General features: G+C 40.5%; 2 protein-coding genes across 3 annotated transcripts; one reads left to right on the top strand and one right to left on the bottom strand.

Annotated features, from left to right (window-relative positions):
* The first annotated feature begins 2,963 nt into the window (after positions 1-2,963).
* LOC116034121 (galactose-specific lectin nattectin-like) lies at positions 2,964-7,767 on the top strand. Its single transcript, XM_031276671.2, has 7 exons — positions 2,964-3,071; positions 3,328-3,393; positions 3,679-3,700; positions 3,942-4,036; positions 5,925-6,059; positions 7,155-7,263; positions 7,541-7,767. The coding sequence occupies exons 2-7, from the start codon at positions 3,328-3,330 to the stop codon at positions 7,606-7,608; spliced, it is 495 nt and encodes a 164-aa protein (XP_031132531.2). The 5' UTR covers positions 2,964-3,071; the 3' UTR covers positions 7,609-7,767.
* Positions 7,768-12,047: 4,280 nt separating this feature from the next.
* On the bottom strand, positions 12,048-15,079 carry LOC116045482. Of its 2 annotated transcripts, XM_031293137.2 has the most exons (9): positions 14,939-15,077; positions 14,670-14,784; positions 14,335-14,397; positions 13,733-13,824; positions 13,366-13,483; positions 13,135-13,236; positions 12,861-13,031; positions 12,561-12,737; positions 12,048-12,476 (listed from the first exon to the last, which is right to left on the bottom strand). In XM_031293137.2, the coding sequence occupies exons 2-9, from the start codon at positions 14,674-14,676 to the stop codon at positions 12,265-12,267; spliced, it is 942 nt and encodes a 313-aa protein (XP_031148997.1). In that variant the 5' UTR covers positions 14,677-14,784; positions 14,939-15,077; the 3' UTR covers positions 12,048-12,264. The 2 variants fall into 2 exon arrangements, with proteins under 2 accessions (XP_031148997.1, XP_031148995.1); XM_031293135.2 differs by having other exon boundaries at positions 12,048-12,737; positions 14,939-15,079.
* Positions 15,080-18,698: the final 3,619 nt, after the last annotated feature.

Here is an 18,698-nt window from a genome sequence, read left to right as displayed (position 1 = left end):
ATTGTGCAAAAGTTCATTTATTTCAGTAATTCAACTTAAAAGGTAAAAGTAATTATATAGACTTATTACATGCAAAGCGAGATATTTCAAGCCTGTATTTGTTATCATTTTGATGACTATGGCTTACAGTTTATGAAAACCCTCAGAAAATTTGAATATTGTGAAAAGATTCAATATTTTAGGCTCAAAGTGTCCCACTCTAATCAGCTAATTAACCCAAACACCTGCAAAGGGTTCCTGAGCCTTTAAATGGTCTCAGTCTGGTTCAGGAGAACTCACAATCATGCCAGATGCTCCTCGGATATTACCTGCACAGTAACACACCTGATCTAAGTATTTCAAAAGGTCGAACACACAGACAGATGTTTAGATACAGTAAAATCGCTACGTGATTACCGTTATATCCGAGGGTTGAAGTTGCATTTTAACAGCAGTGCAAGTTGCGGCTGTGGTTTAGCTCAGGGGTTCTCAATAGGTGAGGCGCGCCTCCCCTGGGGGGCGCCAAAGAGCCACAGGGGAGGCGCGACACGTGAAGAAAAAATAACTATGCAGCTCTATTGGTATCTGTAATTGTGCGTGCGTGTATTAGCTTTAAAGTGCATCGTTTTCTTGTCCCAAGTCAACAGAAGTCAGCATTAAGGGAGGAGACTGGACCCAGCAAAAAAATATGAGGAAAGGAAATATGATCCTGAGTTAAAGTTAGGTTTCACCTGGTCGGGGTCCTCTGCTGCTCCTCTGCTGCAGTGTGACAGAGACCGGGAGAAATGTCCATCACGCGTTACGGTTGTCTGTGGAGAGCGAGTTCCCCCAGATCTCCACTAAGGCTATGAAAGTCCTAATCCCCTTCACCTCCACCTACTTGTGTGAGTGCGGGTTTGGCTGCAGGTGGAGGTCGACTTGCGTTTATTTCTCTCTGCAGTGCAGCCCCGCATCCAACACCTCTGCGCATTAAAAGCGTGGCCTCATTGTTTCCACTGACAGACGCGGCATCAGCTGATTTTGCCGGGGCTTCAGCCCCGAATGTATTTTGAAAAGTTGACTGACAAATATGAAACCGGACGTCGCTTAGTGTCCACTCTCGCTGTAAAAAGCTGTGCAGGTTCAGGTTTATGGATGCGCTCTGCTGTCGACATGCTGCGGTAGATGTGTCCCGTTTGTGCTCCGTGTATTTCTGCCGTAGTTTTGGTTTTCCACCTCCGATGTAGAGTAACGTACAGCCACTTCCCTAAACTTTGTCTCATTCAGAGACCAGAGACCCAAACGGGGCTCTGAGTCTGTCAGACGGTCTGAGATCTACCGTATCAGCAGAGCAATCACGTAATGCACAGCAGGCTATGGTGCAGGTAGATTATTTTCTGAAATATAGTGACTTTATTCTTGTAATAGCCTATTATCACTTTATTTTTCTCAAAATATCACGACTCCTCCAAATCTCAGAGGACACAGATGGGATGAGATATATTTGAATGTGAATGTGCACAAAGTTTTGGACATGAGCAGAAATCTTGCTCAAACACCTGAAATATTACAGTCCAGGAGTTTATTAATAAATTAAAATGAATAATGTATCATTGAGGTAAATAATTGTCATATGCACATTTAAGGAGGTTACTTCCCCAACAAAAGAAGCAAAAGAGGAGGGAGGAGTACATGATGCCTCTAGAGGCTACATGTGTGCTGACTCAGATATAATTAGAAAAGTTGATCTACAGGAGAATAAATAGATGAAAGCAATACAGAATGCCTCAGAGCCTTACTGCTAAATATTCCATTATGTTTTTAGATTTTGATTATAATCTATGTTTCCCTTTACATAAAGATATTTCCAGCATATTGATTCAGAAAAAGGTAGAAATAGGTGCATACAAATTCACCAGAATGCAGGAAATGAAGTATTTAATGCTCAAAATGTTCAGGGGGTTGACCCCCCCCCCATCATAACACATGTTAAGCATGTTTTGTTGACTTGTGGATAGGCCCACTGATGTTCAGTGATTTTAAAAGTAGCCTCAATTAGGCCTGCATGAAGTTAGAAATGATTTGCTGTTGCAAAGAATCGTTTATGAATGCACTTTTTAAAAAGTTGTGGAAATAAAATGTCTTCAAATACAATATTAAAAAATATTTACATTTTATCAGTTGTTATTGAAACTTATCATTGTCTGGGACACACAAAAGATGGCATGTACTGCAGAGGCATGTGTGGGTTAGGGCAGGCGGACGGGATTTTGGGGAAGGGGGGGCTCGGCTGTCCTTAACTACTCTAAGGGGAGGCTCACATTCACCCAATTTGAAAACCCCTGGTTTAGCTGAAGCTAACGCAGCCTGAGCTTTCACGTTACAATATAAAAGGTGTTGACCGTTGACTTAGCTAGCACGCAAACAGTTCATTTACATGTCTACGAGAATGTTAGCAAACTACACCAAAAGACAAATACTGAGGAATATTGATAGAAAGCAGGGGAAACTAGTAGGCTACTTCCATACTTTTTAGCATTTGCTAATTAGCAACCTGCCTTCCATCAGATGTAGCTTCCGAGCTAGCTAGCAGCTAGCCCCAGAAGCTCATGAAAACAAGGCTTTCACCGGAGCAGTCTCACGTTATTTCCGAACCACTCTTTTCGTTTCAAAGTCGGAAATCAAATGAACGAAAAAGTACACGGGCCCAATTACAGTTCACTGTTGTTGCATGAAATGTCGTTTGTGTTTAGCTTACATCAGTTTCTGTCATCTAATGTGAAACAAGAGGATATGAGGTTTGCTACCGTCTTGGTCCGTTCGAGCCATAGACTGTATGGTTCGAGCTACGGGGAGACGACGTAGGTAAAAAAAAAAAAAAAAGACTGACTTGGATGTGGGCGGGGCTTGATGTCAAGCCCCGCCTTCCCGCAGACTGCAGCGAGATGTACTTGGGCTGGGGGGGGGGGGGGGGGGGCGGAGATTGCAACACGTTGCAGGTGTGTGAGCCAAACACACCCAGAGAAGGTATATAAGCTCTGGGTTTCCATCTCAAAGTCACCCTGCTACCTGCTACTGCTGCACGTTCAACTTTATCTGATCATCACAACAAGGTACGACTCTCAGTCCTGACTTTCATCATAGCAACAGATGTTTTAATTCATATCTACAGAAAAGAGTTTACATCTGTTCTTTATCACAATGCCTTGTTTCTGTAAAACGTGCTAACTTTATTTAATCTTCCTCTATCACCAAATAGCATTGCTGCAATTACAATGATTGAAATTGTCATTTTCATTTTGTATTTTAGTTCACATTTTGCGTAACTTCATTAATAAGCTATCATTAATATACTGCGTCTCTACCCAGATGGAATCAGGTCTTCATTTCATGGTGGTCCTGTGTTTGACCAGTGGACTGTGGACTGGAGCAAATGTAAGTCATACGCACACTAAAACATTTACTTTACAAAGATCTTTGGTTTTATAACACCTTAACTTTTACATTAAACCAGTCTTGTGAGAGTTCTTCCAGCCCAACATCATGTTTGTGAACATGACTGATATTAATAATAAAATTAAAATGTGAATGTTTTAATATATTGCAAATAAAAAGAAAGTAAACTACAAAACACATTTCAATCAAAACTCAAAATCTTGTCATGTGTATTTTTTAAACTCTAAGGGTTAAATACTAAAGATCATTACTTTATGTTTACAGGCAGAGAATAAGACAGCATCAGGTTGGTACTTCTCATAATGGTGGAGGTGAAAGACTGGAGTATGTACTTTGTGATTGCACTTTTGGTTATTTTAAAGTCTATAAAAATGATTTTAGGATTGCTCGAGATCAAAGCAGGTCCTATTTGGGAGGCTGTCCATAAAGATTGTGCTGAGGGACACTATTCTCAGACCTCCCTGGCTTTGGACAATTGGAGGCTCTTTACATGATTGTCCTTCTAATCATCTACATTTGTGTTATAGATGACTGGCCTAAACTATGCCCTCCTGGTTGGACTGAGTCTGACCAAAAGTGTTACATATTCCACTCCAGTAAAATGGACTGGGCTGATGCAGAGGTACGTTTTGAAATTATATCAGTCATATATAATGGTTTGATAAGTGCCAGCTTGTCTTCCGTTGGAACAATTTGATTATAGATTTAGCCTACATATTTTTTGGGAGGCGTTAGGGACCTGGATAATGGATAGGGGGGGGGCGCTGGCACAAAAAAGGTTGAGAACCACTGGTCCGTCACTATGTCGTGACACATCATTCAATCATTGGCTATGTGCCCAGCGGAACGAACCAGAGGAGCTGAAATGAAGTAGTAAAGTTAGTTAAGAAAAAACTAAACGTGGCTAGTGGAAAATCTGATTGGCTGGTAGCTTTAGAAAATCAACTAGCTGGTGATCAAAAACATTAATTTAAAGCCCTGGTTATAACCGACACACTGTAAGTGGGATACGCTCTAAACCAGCAGTTCAGACAGACAACTCACACATAAATCTAACAATGCAATGGCAGTTCAGTAACATCCCTGCAGCTGTGGTCTTGAATCCTCTATTATCTGTGACCGAGACAAGACTAAGTAAAAATAAGGGTTGATTCCAAGACGAGACCTTCAGAAAGTGGTCTTGAGACCAAGACTGATCTCAGGTACTACAGCACTGGTTCATGTAGTAATGTTAGGAAGCCACCAGCATTCTCTGTCACATTATCACTTTGGGCCCTATTTCAGCGATCTAAGCGCACGGAGTGAAGCGCCTGGCGCAGGTGCATTTAGGGCCTAGTGTCCAAATCCACTTTTGCTAGTTTAACGGCAGATAAAAGGGTCTGTGCACCGGGCGCATGGTTCTAAAGGGTTGTACTTAGTGTCTTCATTAATCAGAGGTGTGTTTTGGGCGTAACATGCAATAAACCAATCAGATCATTTCCCATTCCCTTTAAAAGCCAGGCGCGTTTGGACCTTGGAGCATTGCTATTATGATGGAGGATTTGCTGAGCAGGAATATCTTTATTTTTAATCTTCTGCATGTGTGTGCTGCTGCACGTCCCTGTGTATGTAACAAGCATAGTGTGTGCGCACATTTTACTAATGTGCTGTTTAAAGCAGCCATATTATGCTCATTTTCAGGTTCATAATTGTATTTTAAGGTTGTACCAGAATAGGTTTACATGGTTTAATTTTCTAAAAACACCATATTTTTGTTGTACTGCACCGCTCTCTCTCACTGCTGCAGATCCTCTTTTCAGCTGGTCTCTGTTTTAGCTACAGAGTGAGACCTCTTCTTCTTCTGTACTATATTTGATTGCACTGCACATGCCCAGTAGCTCAGATGTAGATCATGTCAGCTAGCTAGCTCCATAGACAGTAAAAGAGGCTGTTTCTACAACTTTGGTCAGTTACAAGGCAGGATTAGCTGGGAGACTTCTAAATGAGGGCGCACATGGAAGTAGTTCTTTTGTAGATTATGGTGAACTTGTGTGTTGTAGCAGTGCTTTGCTATTGAGAACGAGGTAGCATGCTAGCGTTAGCATGCTAGCGTTAGCCATAGCGTTAGCATGCTAACGCTACGAGCTAATGGTTGCGGTTAGCCTGCTCGTGCCGATTTTGAACAGCTCACCCAGAGACTGAAGGCAGGACACATTCAGAAACCGTATCTCACTCTAAACAGCATGGGTGGATTTTTTTCAAAGTTTGTATGTGTGTGGAAGCACCAGAGACACAACATAACACCCCAAATCCCAGAAAAAGTGGGGGTTTTTTTTCATCATATGGGCACTTTAAATAACAATGAAATGCTGCGTCATTGACTTTAGACCAGGTTTTTGTTGGTCAATGGCGCCATCACTTTCCGCTGCCTCAAGATAGCAATACGCCCAGAATGCACCTGAACACACCTCCCTGTAAGACCATGCATTATTTTTTTTTTCTCACTGTCTTTTGTTGCTCTCCTTTATCAGCGTTTCTGCACTTCTATCGGTGGAAATCTGGCTTCCCTCCAAACTACAGAGGAGTACGAGTCTATCAGAGGGGTGATTCAGCAAGTGACTGGCACTGACACAAACATTTGGGTCGGAGGCTACGATGCAACAAAGGTGAGTCCAACCTTTCTTTACAGTACATGCTGTAACCAGTCTTTGAACATAACCGTAACACAACAAACTAAAATTTATAAATTAAGGCTGGATCTGAAACAAACAAAATAAATCTCCATGAAATTCCAAGGCAAATTCCACGCAAGTATACTTATTGTGGCAAACCTTTTTTTTAAAGCTGATTCTGCAATGAAGCTTCCGTCCATGTGGTCCAAAATGTTAATCTATAAACGATCTGAAGTAAAAAAAAAAATGATATAGTGAAATATAAAGTCTACATTGGGGGGGCGTTGAGGCTACGTGCAGGCAAAAGTGGCCCAAATCTTTTTGGGGTCAAGTGACCAGGTCACACTCAAATCTTGCCCAGATCTGATTTTTTTCAACTCAGATCTAGACCACTTCCATATGTGGTCCTGAATCAGACCCAGGTCAGATTTTTTTCAATGTGGCCACAGTGTGAACAACCAAGGAGGATTTGATGCAACTTTTACGTCAATCTACATCGACATTTGTCACAATTATGCGCCAGCGGGAGTTAGCCGTAGACACAGACCGTAACATTAAAAACTTGACTAGGCCTACAACATGGAGAACAGTGATGGAGCAAGTCAATGGAGGGAGAGGGAGGTGTTAGACCTCATTAGTGTATGGGGAGAGACTTCAATTCAATCAAAACTAGAAGGATCATACCGTAACCGTCTCCTCCTCAGCACCTGCTCATTAATGTTACGGCTGCCATTACACAAACATTTTGAAATGAAAATGCTGACTTCCTCACTAACTTTAGTGCAACAGCGTGCACTAAATGTGTGATGTCATTGTTCTTTTGCGCATGCGGGTCAGTTGGAAATCACAAACCGTTCACACAGGAATCAGATATAGGCCACATTTGAAAGGGTAATGTGAACAGCCAAACAGAAAATCGGATCTGAGCAAAAAATCCGAATTAAGCATTAAGACTTGCGGTGTGAACGTAGTGACACCGCCGCATCAATCACTTTTGGCCGCCACCAATGAAGCTCCAAAACACAAAAAATGGTATTTGGGACAGTCCTAGTATAATTAAGTTAAAGGCTATGTAACTTTTTCTTTCAGGATGGTGTGTGGCTGTGGAGTGATGGTTCCAAGTTTGACTTCACAGGATGGGGCAAAGTGGAGCCCAACGGCCGGGCAAAAGAGAACTGCATGGAGATTAACTTTAACGGTAAAAAACTAATTATCTGTTAATAGAAAAAGGATCTTTTGTAACTTCTAATGTGCTGTAACCCAACATCATTACATTTTGTTTCATTTATACATGGTATTTATTTTTGGTTTTATCTTTTGAAATGTGCTATCATTTATACAACAGTGAAGCATTTTATCAGTTTTGGAGAGCGCTATATAAAGACAGTTTGACTTCCTTAGTTGAGAAAAGGGAAGCAATGTCAAGGTGAAAACTAACTCTTTATTATTGTCCCTTTTTTTAAATCTGTCTACAGGACAAGATTATGTCAACGACACGATTTGTAGTCTGAAGAAATCTTTCTTCTGTTCCAAACCCCTGTGAAGACGCCCGCCGTGAGCCGACACAAATGTCATGATGTCACATCGCCACTGATGTCACTTCTACCAGGACGTTGAGCCTCGACGTCACTGCTGGAAGATCTATTGACAGTTCAGATTTGATTTCAGTTTGATCAATAAATAAATATATCCTGTTCAGCAATCTGCCTCACTCCTTTTATTACCATCTCAAGGCCATTTTATGCTTTTGCATTGAATCAACGGCGTACCCCCACAGACCCCTCTGCGTCTACGCCGGACCCTACGCCATAGTCTGACGTGTACCTCTCGAAAAATGTAACTACATGGCTTGGTAGCGTTGCATATCCCCCCGACTCATTTCCTGGTTCTTCTCCGTAAACATGAAATCAAGGAGAGGATTAACTTCTCCTGCTCCAGATTTCCCACCGTGGTCAGAAAGAACAGAGGAGACACTTTCTCTCACTATGACTCTAGAGTCACTACTCACTCTGCAGTGTTGGGCAAGTTACTTCCAAAATGTAATACATTATAGATTACTAGTTACTGTCATTTAAGAGTAATTAGTTATATTACAATATTACTGTCTCTGAATTCAAATGTGTTACACTACTTTTGAGTTACTTTCACCAAAAATAACAGGGGAAGTTTGATTTGGCAGCTAGCTTGTGAATTTCACCACCGGATCAATGAAGTCTCGTCTTTATCCACTTTAATACATCATAGATTATTCATATTTTGTATAATTAAAAATATGCAAAGTAACTAAAGCTATACAAAATAAGTAAACCGTATAATAGGCAAGTAGGAGAAAATGAAAATACTCAAAAGTATGGCATTGTTGTAAAATGTTTGTTTATAGCACTTCAATAAATTCATGTTTAGGTTAAAACACTCTAAAGGAAATGTTCAATTATAGTGTGATTAAAACTCACTAACATTATTTACAGTACCTGATTTGTGAAAAGGTAGCCTACACAACCTTATTTAACAGTAATTTAGTATTACTGCGAACCGTCACAGGAAGTGCTTTTATTTTGAAGTAAGCTACACGAGTTGTCTGTTGTGTAGCTACTCTTGCTAGCTTACTGAGATGCAACATGTCCGTCAGGCTCAATTTGTTCACTTTCTTGTGTGTAAAACTGCAACATATTGAACAGTAAATGGTCACAGTAAAAGACAAGCGTTTTTGGTCGTCATTCGAAGCCATTCCACTACAGGCAGAGTTACTCTCCACGGCTGATAAAATGCAATGATATTTACGTGTAGCAAGCCTCAACATTAATTCCCGACATGTTTATATCTGTCAGCCGCTGACGTACCGTCACCTGTTGGGACATACATGCTGTCCGTACCGTCACCTGTTGGGACATACATGCTGTCCGTACCGTCACCTGTTGGGACATACATGCTGTCCGTACCGTCTCTGGTTCTGACCACGGGAACAGAAACAGGACAGCTCACTTCAACGCAGCGTAATAACTCCTGAAAATAATATCCATCTCGCAAATGTATTTGTCTCTGCAGTCATCTCAACCATTTAATACAGCGACAGGAAATAATACGGCTTTTTTTTTCCTGTGAAGAAATGTGTCTCGGTGTTGGTGAATTCTTAAAAAAAACAATGCACCACTAAATGTTGCGTTAAAATGCGTTGTAACTCGCGTTACTGAGATTGTAACGAGTATAATATTACCGAAATTTAATTAGTAATGCGTTATATTACTGCGTTACAGCAAAAAGGAATACATTACTGTAAATGCGTTACTTTTGTAACGCGTTACTCCCAACACTGTCACTCTGCAGCTAATCGCCATCACTCTCTCACTGATTTCTCGCTCTACCCCACACACACACACGCACGCACACACACACACACGCACGCACACACACACACACACTCGCACACACGCACACACACACACACGCACGCACACACACACTCGCACACACACACACACACACACACACACACAGAAACAGACAGTCAGACACACATAGACAAGTGAACACACATTTCCCAAGTTATCAGTAGTACCAATCAGTCGCTAAACATTAAGACAAATGTCTCTACGGGACCTGGACACACACACACACACACACACACACACACACACACACACACACACACACACACACACACACACACACACACACACACACACACACACACACGGTTCAAAATTACTACTAGCCAAATGCTGGTAAAATATGTAAGGGGTGTTTTGGTTCACTAACCAACCAAAAATACAATGCTAATCTATTTAGTGGCTGGTATAATTTGATAATTGACTAGCTATTTGGCTGGTGGACGAAAAAGTTAATTTTGAACCCCACATACAAACACGAGATTGTGTGCTACAGCATCACCTTTCTTCGACCACATATATGACTCAAGTTCAAACCATTTCAGTCACAAAATCTTTTTGAAGAAGATAGGGAGGAATCCAAACCAGTGTATCATCTTCAGATAAAGAATAAATGCCTCAAGCTAAAAGAGTTTTTTGTCAAAGAACAGCTAAATAATATGGTCCTCATCACCATGCCTCACCCATGCCCATGCATGACATTGCCTCAACTTTCAACCTGACGGCTGGAAAAGGATGGATGCAATTGACCTGCGTGCCTACATAGGGCTGCTAATCTTAGCAGGTGTTACAGGTCCTTAGGTGAGGCTGCATCTAATCTTTGCGATGCAGAGATACATACAGTAGGTTCTATCTCCTTTTTGTTTAATGAAACTTTCAATAGCTGTCTTGCTTCGTCCTTTCACTGTTCCAACAATCACTACTCTTGTTTGGTTGAACCTGTCATATACAACAGGAAGATAATTTTCCCTGAGCCACTTCATATCTGCCACTATTTTCAAGGCTAGGTAGGTTTGAAGTAAATCCATCTCATATTAAAGTTTAATGATTTTTTTGGGGGCTTTTCCCTTTATTACATAGAGACAGTGGATAGGCATGAAAGGGGAAGAGAGAGAGAAAGATGGTGATTCATTTTGGTTACTTTTTTTAAACTAAAAAAGCGACAAGAAAAACAGGCCTTCAAAGTGCTCTCTGAAAACAATGACTGATATGGCATATGCAATAGGCATATCAAATGTAAAAATTAAAACCCTGTCATAGAGCTTAACCAAATACACCGTTTGAAAGGTATCGACCTGATGAGAAACATTATGTCAATATGAAGAGTCTACATGACTCCTGCTTCGAAATAATGACCTTTGAGCCTTGACCTTGGTGCATGTTTGAAACCTTATAACTGAGCAATAAAAGGGACTACAGATATGGATCAGCTGTTGTAGAGAGCTCTTGACCTTAGCTATCATGTAGGTATAGTCAGCAACTGGGGGGATTGTCAAATTTGGATAACATGTGGTAAAAATACACTTTAACCCATTTAACAATTACATTACATTTTATTCTGAGTAAACCCATCTGTTTATCATCCTATTAAACTACCCAGTTTACTCTCAATTCATTATTTACAACTTCCAATTGTAAGAAAAACAATAATAAATTGTGAGAACTACATTTCCCGTGACGCGCGCAAACCACCTGATCCAAATCTGCAACACAGTTGTAGTTCTTCCGGTATGCAAAGAAATAGGGTCGTAAAAATATATATATGTTAAATATATAAAATGAATGGTGCAGCCGAACTAGTAATTATACTGCATCAAGACGATCTATGTAAAGAAAATATAAAGAATTAGCTTTATTTGCGATATTACGTTATCTAAAAATGTAGTTTTGGGTCGCTGGCTCTTCCTGTTTATAAAGAGCGTTGTAGCTAGGGTCGTAAAAAGATATATCCAGTGATTATGTATAGTGTCTAGTATAGCCGAACTAGTAAATACACTGCATGTCCTGTATATATATTATGAAAAAGTTAAGATGCATACAAATTCTTTTAAATATTTCAGTTTTTGAAAATTCAGTTAGAAATAACATACCGTTCGGTAGGAAGCGTAGCAACAGCGGCTGAGGATTATGGGTAATGTAGCCTTTCACTGTCGGAAACTGCCAAAAAAGTGTTTTTTACAAGTCGAAGGAACAATAAAAATACATTTAATTACATTAACCCCTCGTATTGTTGAGCTATATTTTCATAAGGGCTTCCGTTCTAACTGTTACCTGTCATGTTGCAGTAACAGGGATTAGGGTTAAATGTAGAAAGTCAAGGAGACAGCATGACTTCAATGTTTTTAATAAAACACAGTTTACAAGTAAACCAGGTCCAGGTAGCCCTGGCACATTTTTATGTCAAGGGACTCTAAGCACATATTAAACAATGTATAGGCATATATCTTTACACTTTTATTTATTTTAATCATTTAAAAAATGGCTATATTTTCTTCTATTATTAGCAAATATAAATCCCCTGACAAAAGGCTTACTGGCCTATAGGAATGTTAAAACAGTATTTAAAGAGTAATGCCAACAATTATTACGCTATTAGTATCCTATGTACAGAAAATTTACATAAAGGCTTTTTTATGTCAAGGCCACCCTACACTAAAGGTATTTTGATTGATTTTACATACAGTAACAAGTAACTAATTAAATAAGATGTCTTTTTCAACACTTTTCACAGGGGTATACACAAGAAATACAATACATAGTGATTACGCCGAGTTGGAGAGGACAGTAGCGTAAAGGGAGAGAGGCAGTGGCCTTTACGTTTCTTCTTCCTCTGACTCGGGGCTAGTGAAACCGTTGACCTCCCACTCCTCAATGTCCTCCTGTATATGGAAGAAAACAAGTTCCTTCGAGGCTATACTACTGTAAGCATTTACAGCCTGTTTCTTTTGGCTTTTTAGGTAGTGCCACCTCCGACTGAGAACACTGTTGAGCCCATGTGTAGCGTCCTCTGTCAGGTCACCAAAATCTGTTGAGGAATTGTGGGGAAAAACAGAATGAAAAAGATGATACATCACACAGACAACGTACATATGTGTGATGTAGTACAAACTGTTTGTTTTGATGCTCTCCAAAGTCTGTCCCTTGAGTGCCTCCACTTGTTGTACTTCCTTTAGAAGGTACATAACGTGTTGGGACATCTCTTTCACCAGGATGCTCTGCTCCTCCTCCATGCGTTTCAGCAGCATTATCTGGTCAAAGACCAACCTCTTCAACCTGAAGGTAGCGCCTTTTAGGTTGAGGAAAGAAATAAAGTAGTGGACAAGACATAGTTATAATAATATTACATATATTATATAATTACAAAAATATTTTTTGAGAAAAGAAAAAACCAAACTAGCAATTATCATACCATCTTCATGTGTCTCCCATGGCAGGATGTAGCCCTCTGTCAGACTGCACGCCAACTCCTCGTCAATCTGATCTGTTTCCACGGTGACGTTGTACTGCCAGACCAGATCACGAAGCTTCATCTTCAGCTGTGTCATTGTCTTTCTTTTTCTCTGTCTTGTCTGGTTGCTATCTGCAGAAGTGAAACCAAAAGGAAACTATCATAGTACGAGAATGTTTTTGTTGTTTTATAACTTTTTTTTTTAAATGTTATTTAAATCACTTAGAAAACAAACCATGCTGACGATACAGGTCTTGCTTCTTGCGCAAAAGGGTTACTGTTAAGTTTTCAATTTCAGCCCTGAGGTCTTCAATGCACCCTGGAGTGTAGACTCTGTCTAAATAGTTGAAACAATTGGAGAAAATATATACTCAATGACAGTCTCATTTTCAACAAATATAGCCACCTTCTGTGGTGCGTATAAAGGTACAGTCATTAAGAGATGTATGAAAGGACATGAAAATACCTGTTAACGCCCACTGCCTGACATCACACACCCACTGCTCTGTGGTCCCCTGATCCAGGTTGTGCTGCTCCTTGATGCTCCTGAGGTTGACAGCTTCCACCGCTGCCCTATCTGTGATCTTTTGAAGAGAAAAAATAAAATTCCAAAATGTAAAAAACACCAGTTTAAGTTAAACGTTCGATATGAGACCTTCATCAGAACAGGTGAAACAATAAATTACATAATCTTTATAGATTCCCAGAAGGAGGTGTAGATAAGAGAAACAAATCAATATACTGTAGCTGTGAGATTAGAATCTAGAAAGGCATTTGTCATAAATAATATATTGTCCTAGTGTGATAAGAAGACAATTGTTATTAGCCCTTACTTTGATGTATCTGTGGGCTAACGCTTGATGAAGGTTATCCCTCTTTCTTCGGTTCCAACCCATGGCCTGTTGGGTTAGCATGTTGACTCTTCCTAATTAAAACAAAAATGCATAAAGCCAAAAAGTAACAAATCACATCAAAAAGGCAATACAGAAAACAGATAGACATGACTAAACACAATAGTTAAAAGTCTGTTGAACTGAACTTTTTTTCCCTCTTCCTTATCACACTGTGTTGTGTAGGTGCAATACCAACCTGCTTTTGTCATATATTTTTTATGACAAGAGCTGCCCTGGAAAGAAAGCTGTTCACCTATAAAGACAATGTTGTCTCCTTTACATACAAATATTAGTTTCACACAATATCTTGAACTGGATAGTTTAAGAGAAAACATATCCTGGCTTAACCCTGGAATTAAATTGGAACACATGCCTACAATATGAATGCATTGTGAAAATATAATCTTTTATTACAACTCAGACATAAAGGATGTTCTTAATTTCTCAAACCAAGCTTGCCACTTACTGGTGTTCTTTAGTGTTTTGGTCTCTTAAATGAGTCTTTGCATCCATAAAACATTGACATAAATTATATATAGTACCTGCTCCACTTCCTCTCCCACTGTGTTTCCTGCTCCGTCCTGGCTTCTGCCACCCCATCTCACCTGCAACACAGCGTGAGAAGGGTTATGTAGCATACCTGTACATATATAGTAGGATCTTTGATATAACATATCTACATTAACGCTTTTGATAAATAACATTATAAATAGTCATAACATAAGATTTTTTTTCATGTGAAAACTAAATCCCTGTTCTACAAATTTGCACTAGCAGCTGAGCAGTTGGTGAAGGTTAACACACAGCACATTCTGTTAGCCTGCTCTCTAATTCCCTGTAGCCACTGTCACACCAGAATTGAAGTAATTGCATGTACCTCGCATTTTGCTGTATGGGCTTTAGCGTGCATGACGCTAAGAAATGGCCTCATGTCCGTCAAGGGCAGAAGCTCTGGTAACCCCTCTGCTAGTTTGTTAAGGTATGGCCAGTACCTAAAAAGCAGGTGCAGCATTTTGTTAGTGTTAAAGAGATCCATCATTAATTGACATGACAACATTATTCTGAAATGACTAACGTGACTGTAAAGCTGATGCACAGGCCATTTTAAACATAGTGATATAATTGCAATATGACATTGAGAATTACCTGCAAGTAACATCCATGCAAAAGAATGTAACATTTGCCTTCTTGGACATTTCTTTTTGTAGAAACATCGGGTAGGCAAATATTTCTCCCCGGTAATGGTTAAGTCCTCGTAAGAGAAACCCATGTCTGTTTAATCAGAAGAAAATCTAGTGGTTAATTATAAACTGACCCACCAAGGCCTGGCTTAAGCACACATCTGTATCTGGGTCCCTACAACAAATATAACACTTGGCTGCTACAAAGGTTGGATAAATACCACGCACCAATCATGAGTGCTAAAAGCTTTCAAATCTCACACAAGACTCACACTACTAGTAATCCTCTATAACACTCTCTCTTCGAACCTGAATGAAACCGCCCTCACGGACCACACACACACACACACACACACACACACACAAATACATACCGGCAAACTGCAACTTGCTATCTGAGAGCCAGACTTTCTTGACATCTCTCTGCCAGCTGTGAACTTGGCAGTACCACAAAGAGCACTGTCATTTTTTGCCTATAAAATCATTTATTACACATGTTTAGCCATATGTTAAAACAAAACAACATATATTGTACAACTATCATTATAAACAAAATCTTTTTTTTTTTTTTTTACATTTCTCATGTTGCTTCTGATACGGTCCACAAATGTAGCAACCTCCTCGTCCTTTGCCAGAAACAAGCCCTCGTAGATGGGCGGCTCCTCAGTCCTGTCCATAAGTTAACATGCAAGTCAATAATAAAAATCACCGAGTACTATATTTACTATTTATTGAAAAAAAAGTCTGGTATGACACCTCAAAGACAACCCTAAGGGCATTTGTATTAACTTTCTTTTCTTTACCATTTTCTGAGACAATCAAATATTTGAATACCTACCCTTTTGACTTGCAGAAACGGTAATGCTTTCTGTTTCCATCAGAACAGACAGCCAACATGTCTGGAGAGCATGCTGGACAGTCAAAATGCTGGACCTGGCACATATCCTCTTCTTTGAAGCGACAGTAAGAAAATTCAAAATAGCTGCGCTGAAATGTATCCGCACAGATACTTCCAGCCTGTATATTAAAAATCTTTGGTTAGGATTTCATTGAAAACTGTGCCCACATTTAAATATTAGGTATATACTTATATGATTCAGTGTGATTCAAGAAGATTTACCCTTCCAGCTTGGACAGATCTGTGCTCCAGCATTTTCAGGAAGGCCTGTCTGGACATGGCTGGTGCGGTCACCTTCATTTGTTCAAATGAGGTGAACACATCAAATTTGTAAAGGGTCTGGCAGCTGGTGGTGGCTGGCCAGTACCGATACTTTAGCAAGTCTTTAACACTTGGAGTCCATTCTGCAGAGCAGGATGGACAGGATTTCCGAGGCAAGCAGACATCATATCGTCCTCTGGACATAGTAAAAGCTAAATATATTTCAGTTATCAGATATTGACAGTTTGCCTGATCATATTATATTTCATAAAGACATTTGCGTTTATACTGTATAGTCAAAACAACATACCATTAAATGTAACCACGGAAATATGCTTCCCCGGAGTGACTGTGAGGTCATGAGAGCATCCACAGACTGTATTGGCTGTAGGAATGGGCAGTTGACCTACTGCAATAGAGAAAAAAATTATGTAGGGTGTATTTACAGTTTTTCCTCAATCTTTTTGATGCATTTCCCAAAGCGCTAACCTCAGTCTGAAAGATGTATGCAAAACACAACAGTAATAACACAACTGGCCCCTATTCCAACTCTATTCCAGCTGTTATTGTTACGTTACACTTAGACTCAATACATAGACAACAACCATATTTTTGTCAGTTTAGCTTTGAGAATGAGGTTAGCGTTTTAGAAGCCATTGAGAAAAAATGGAAAATACAAACATGGTCCTCACACAATGTTTGGGGAATTACAGTTAGGACATTGTAATGTGTTATTAGTCTTAACATATACATTACTTTGTTCACAAAATTGAGGTTGGCCATTTTCATCCAGCACCACAGCAGTTGTTGGGGGAATGGGCTCAAGAAACCCATGAAACATAGCCTCTCTGTCATGGAAGATGTTCTTCTTATGGGCCTCCATGTCACAGGCTGCACAGAGGAACTCCATGTCCAGTGGTACACAGTCCAGGCACCTAATGACAGCTTCTATAGCAACGCATCTGTGGCACTTTTGGATTATTATTCTCTCAGATGAGAGTTTGGCATCAAAAAGCATTGGCCTAGCCGTTTTCATTCTCACATCTGTGAGAAGCTGCCTTTGTGCCCAAGCAGAAACTGTTGTGTCTGTTGCCTCCGGAACGTGGACTGCAGTAAGAGTGTCTCTTAACTCTTGAAGATGGGTTTCTAAAAAATGAAACAGCTGGTAAGCCTCCCTAAAACTCAAATCATTATGGACTTTAAGGAAGAACCATATTGAACCACCTTTGAGTCGAAAAAAATATGCTGATGAGTAATGACAACATGCTATAACTCCATATTTGCATCCAGAGCAATATTTGCATTAAACAGTCAATTAACATTTTAATGACTGCATCCAGTATAGTTATGTTTTATGTTTTACTGTGTTTGTGGTGAGATTTACAAAATCTGCTAAATTATGATGAAACAGATGTGTAAATAAAAGGAAAAAATGGAAAAAATTATAGTGAACATCAACCGCTGTAACAATCAATACACTAACCAAGACTTGACACCTCGTGACCTTCCATCTGAAGGCCTTCCTCATGCACAGGATCCCTTCTTCTGGCTTGTGAAACTGCAGAAACAGTAATTTTTGCTTAACCCATTAATCAATCTAAAATTACACTCATTTTAATATGAAAATGTTCTGTGAGGACCTGAGACCATTGAACGCTTCGTTTGCACGTCATCCACAAGCGACAGCAGTCGGCGGGGACGAGGCAGCCGGCAGCTGCCTTCAACCTCCTACCTAACAGTCGGCTCTATCGCCTAGTTTTTATTATACTAATAAAGTGTTTTAAAAACAAAGATACATTTTTACGTGTAAGTAAGTATTAGCCTCACGCTAATTTATCAAGACTAGGCCTACCGGCTAAACTAACGCTAGCTTCATGGCAACCTCTACACCTGGCGAGTCCCCACTCCCCCTCAGGATTTCCTCGTTGTTTAATAATACAAACAAAGAAATTGCTGACCTCAGGGAAGATGTTCGTCGGCTTTCCGAGGACTTAAAAACCAAAGATGCTTTGTTAACCGCCTGCTTGGACGTGGCTCATAATCAGTCGCTCCGGATCTCATCTCTCTCGGCGGCCTTCCAGGATACCGCGCCATGGGACCCAGCTGCCTGCCCACGCCCATCGTCCTGCTCGACACCGGTTATCAAGCCACCCTGGACTGAGGTGGTTTGTGGCCGAAAGAGAGCCTCGGGTAGGGCTCCATCGCCTCCTGCCCTCAGCCTCTCCAACCGCTTCAATGCCTTGTCAGAGTCGGAGCCGGTGGTGGCCAATGCGGCTCACCGGGCTCGCCCCGCTTCAAAGCAGACTGACCAGCCGTCGTCACGGAAGACGATTGCTACCGCGCGGCGAAAGCTTCTGAGGGATGCGGTAGTCAGACGGTCCGGTGGCCTACACTGCCTGGATCGGCCAAATGACAACGTTCCTCAAAAACAATCCCCACAACCGAACGGTAAGCAATCTTCCTCTTCTTTTCCCTGCCCATCTGAAACCGACACTGACTGTTTTGCTCCCGTCACCGGCTACCCACACCCCCCCACTCCTCGTCCGCTCTTCCCCCTAACCACAGT

The sequence above is a fragment of the Sander lucioperca genome, chromosome 12 (assembly GCF_008315115.2).
Source record: "Sander lucioperca isolate FBNREF2018 chromosome 12, SLUC_FBN_1.2, whole genome shotgun sequence".
NCBI lineage: Eukaryota > Metazoa > Chordata > Actinopteri > Perciformes > Percidae > Sander > Sander lucioperca.
This window is presented reverse-complemented; position numbering and strand designations above follow the sequence as displayed.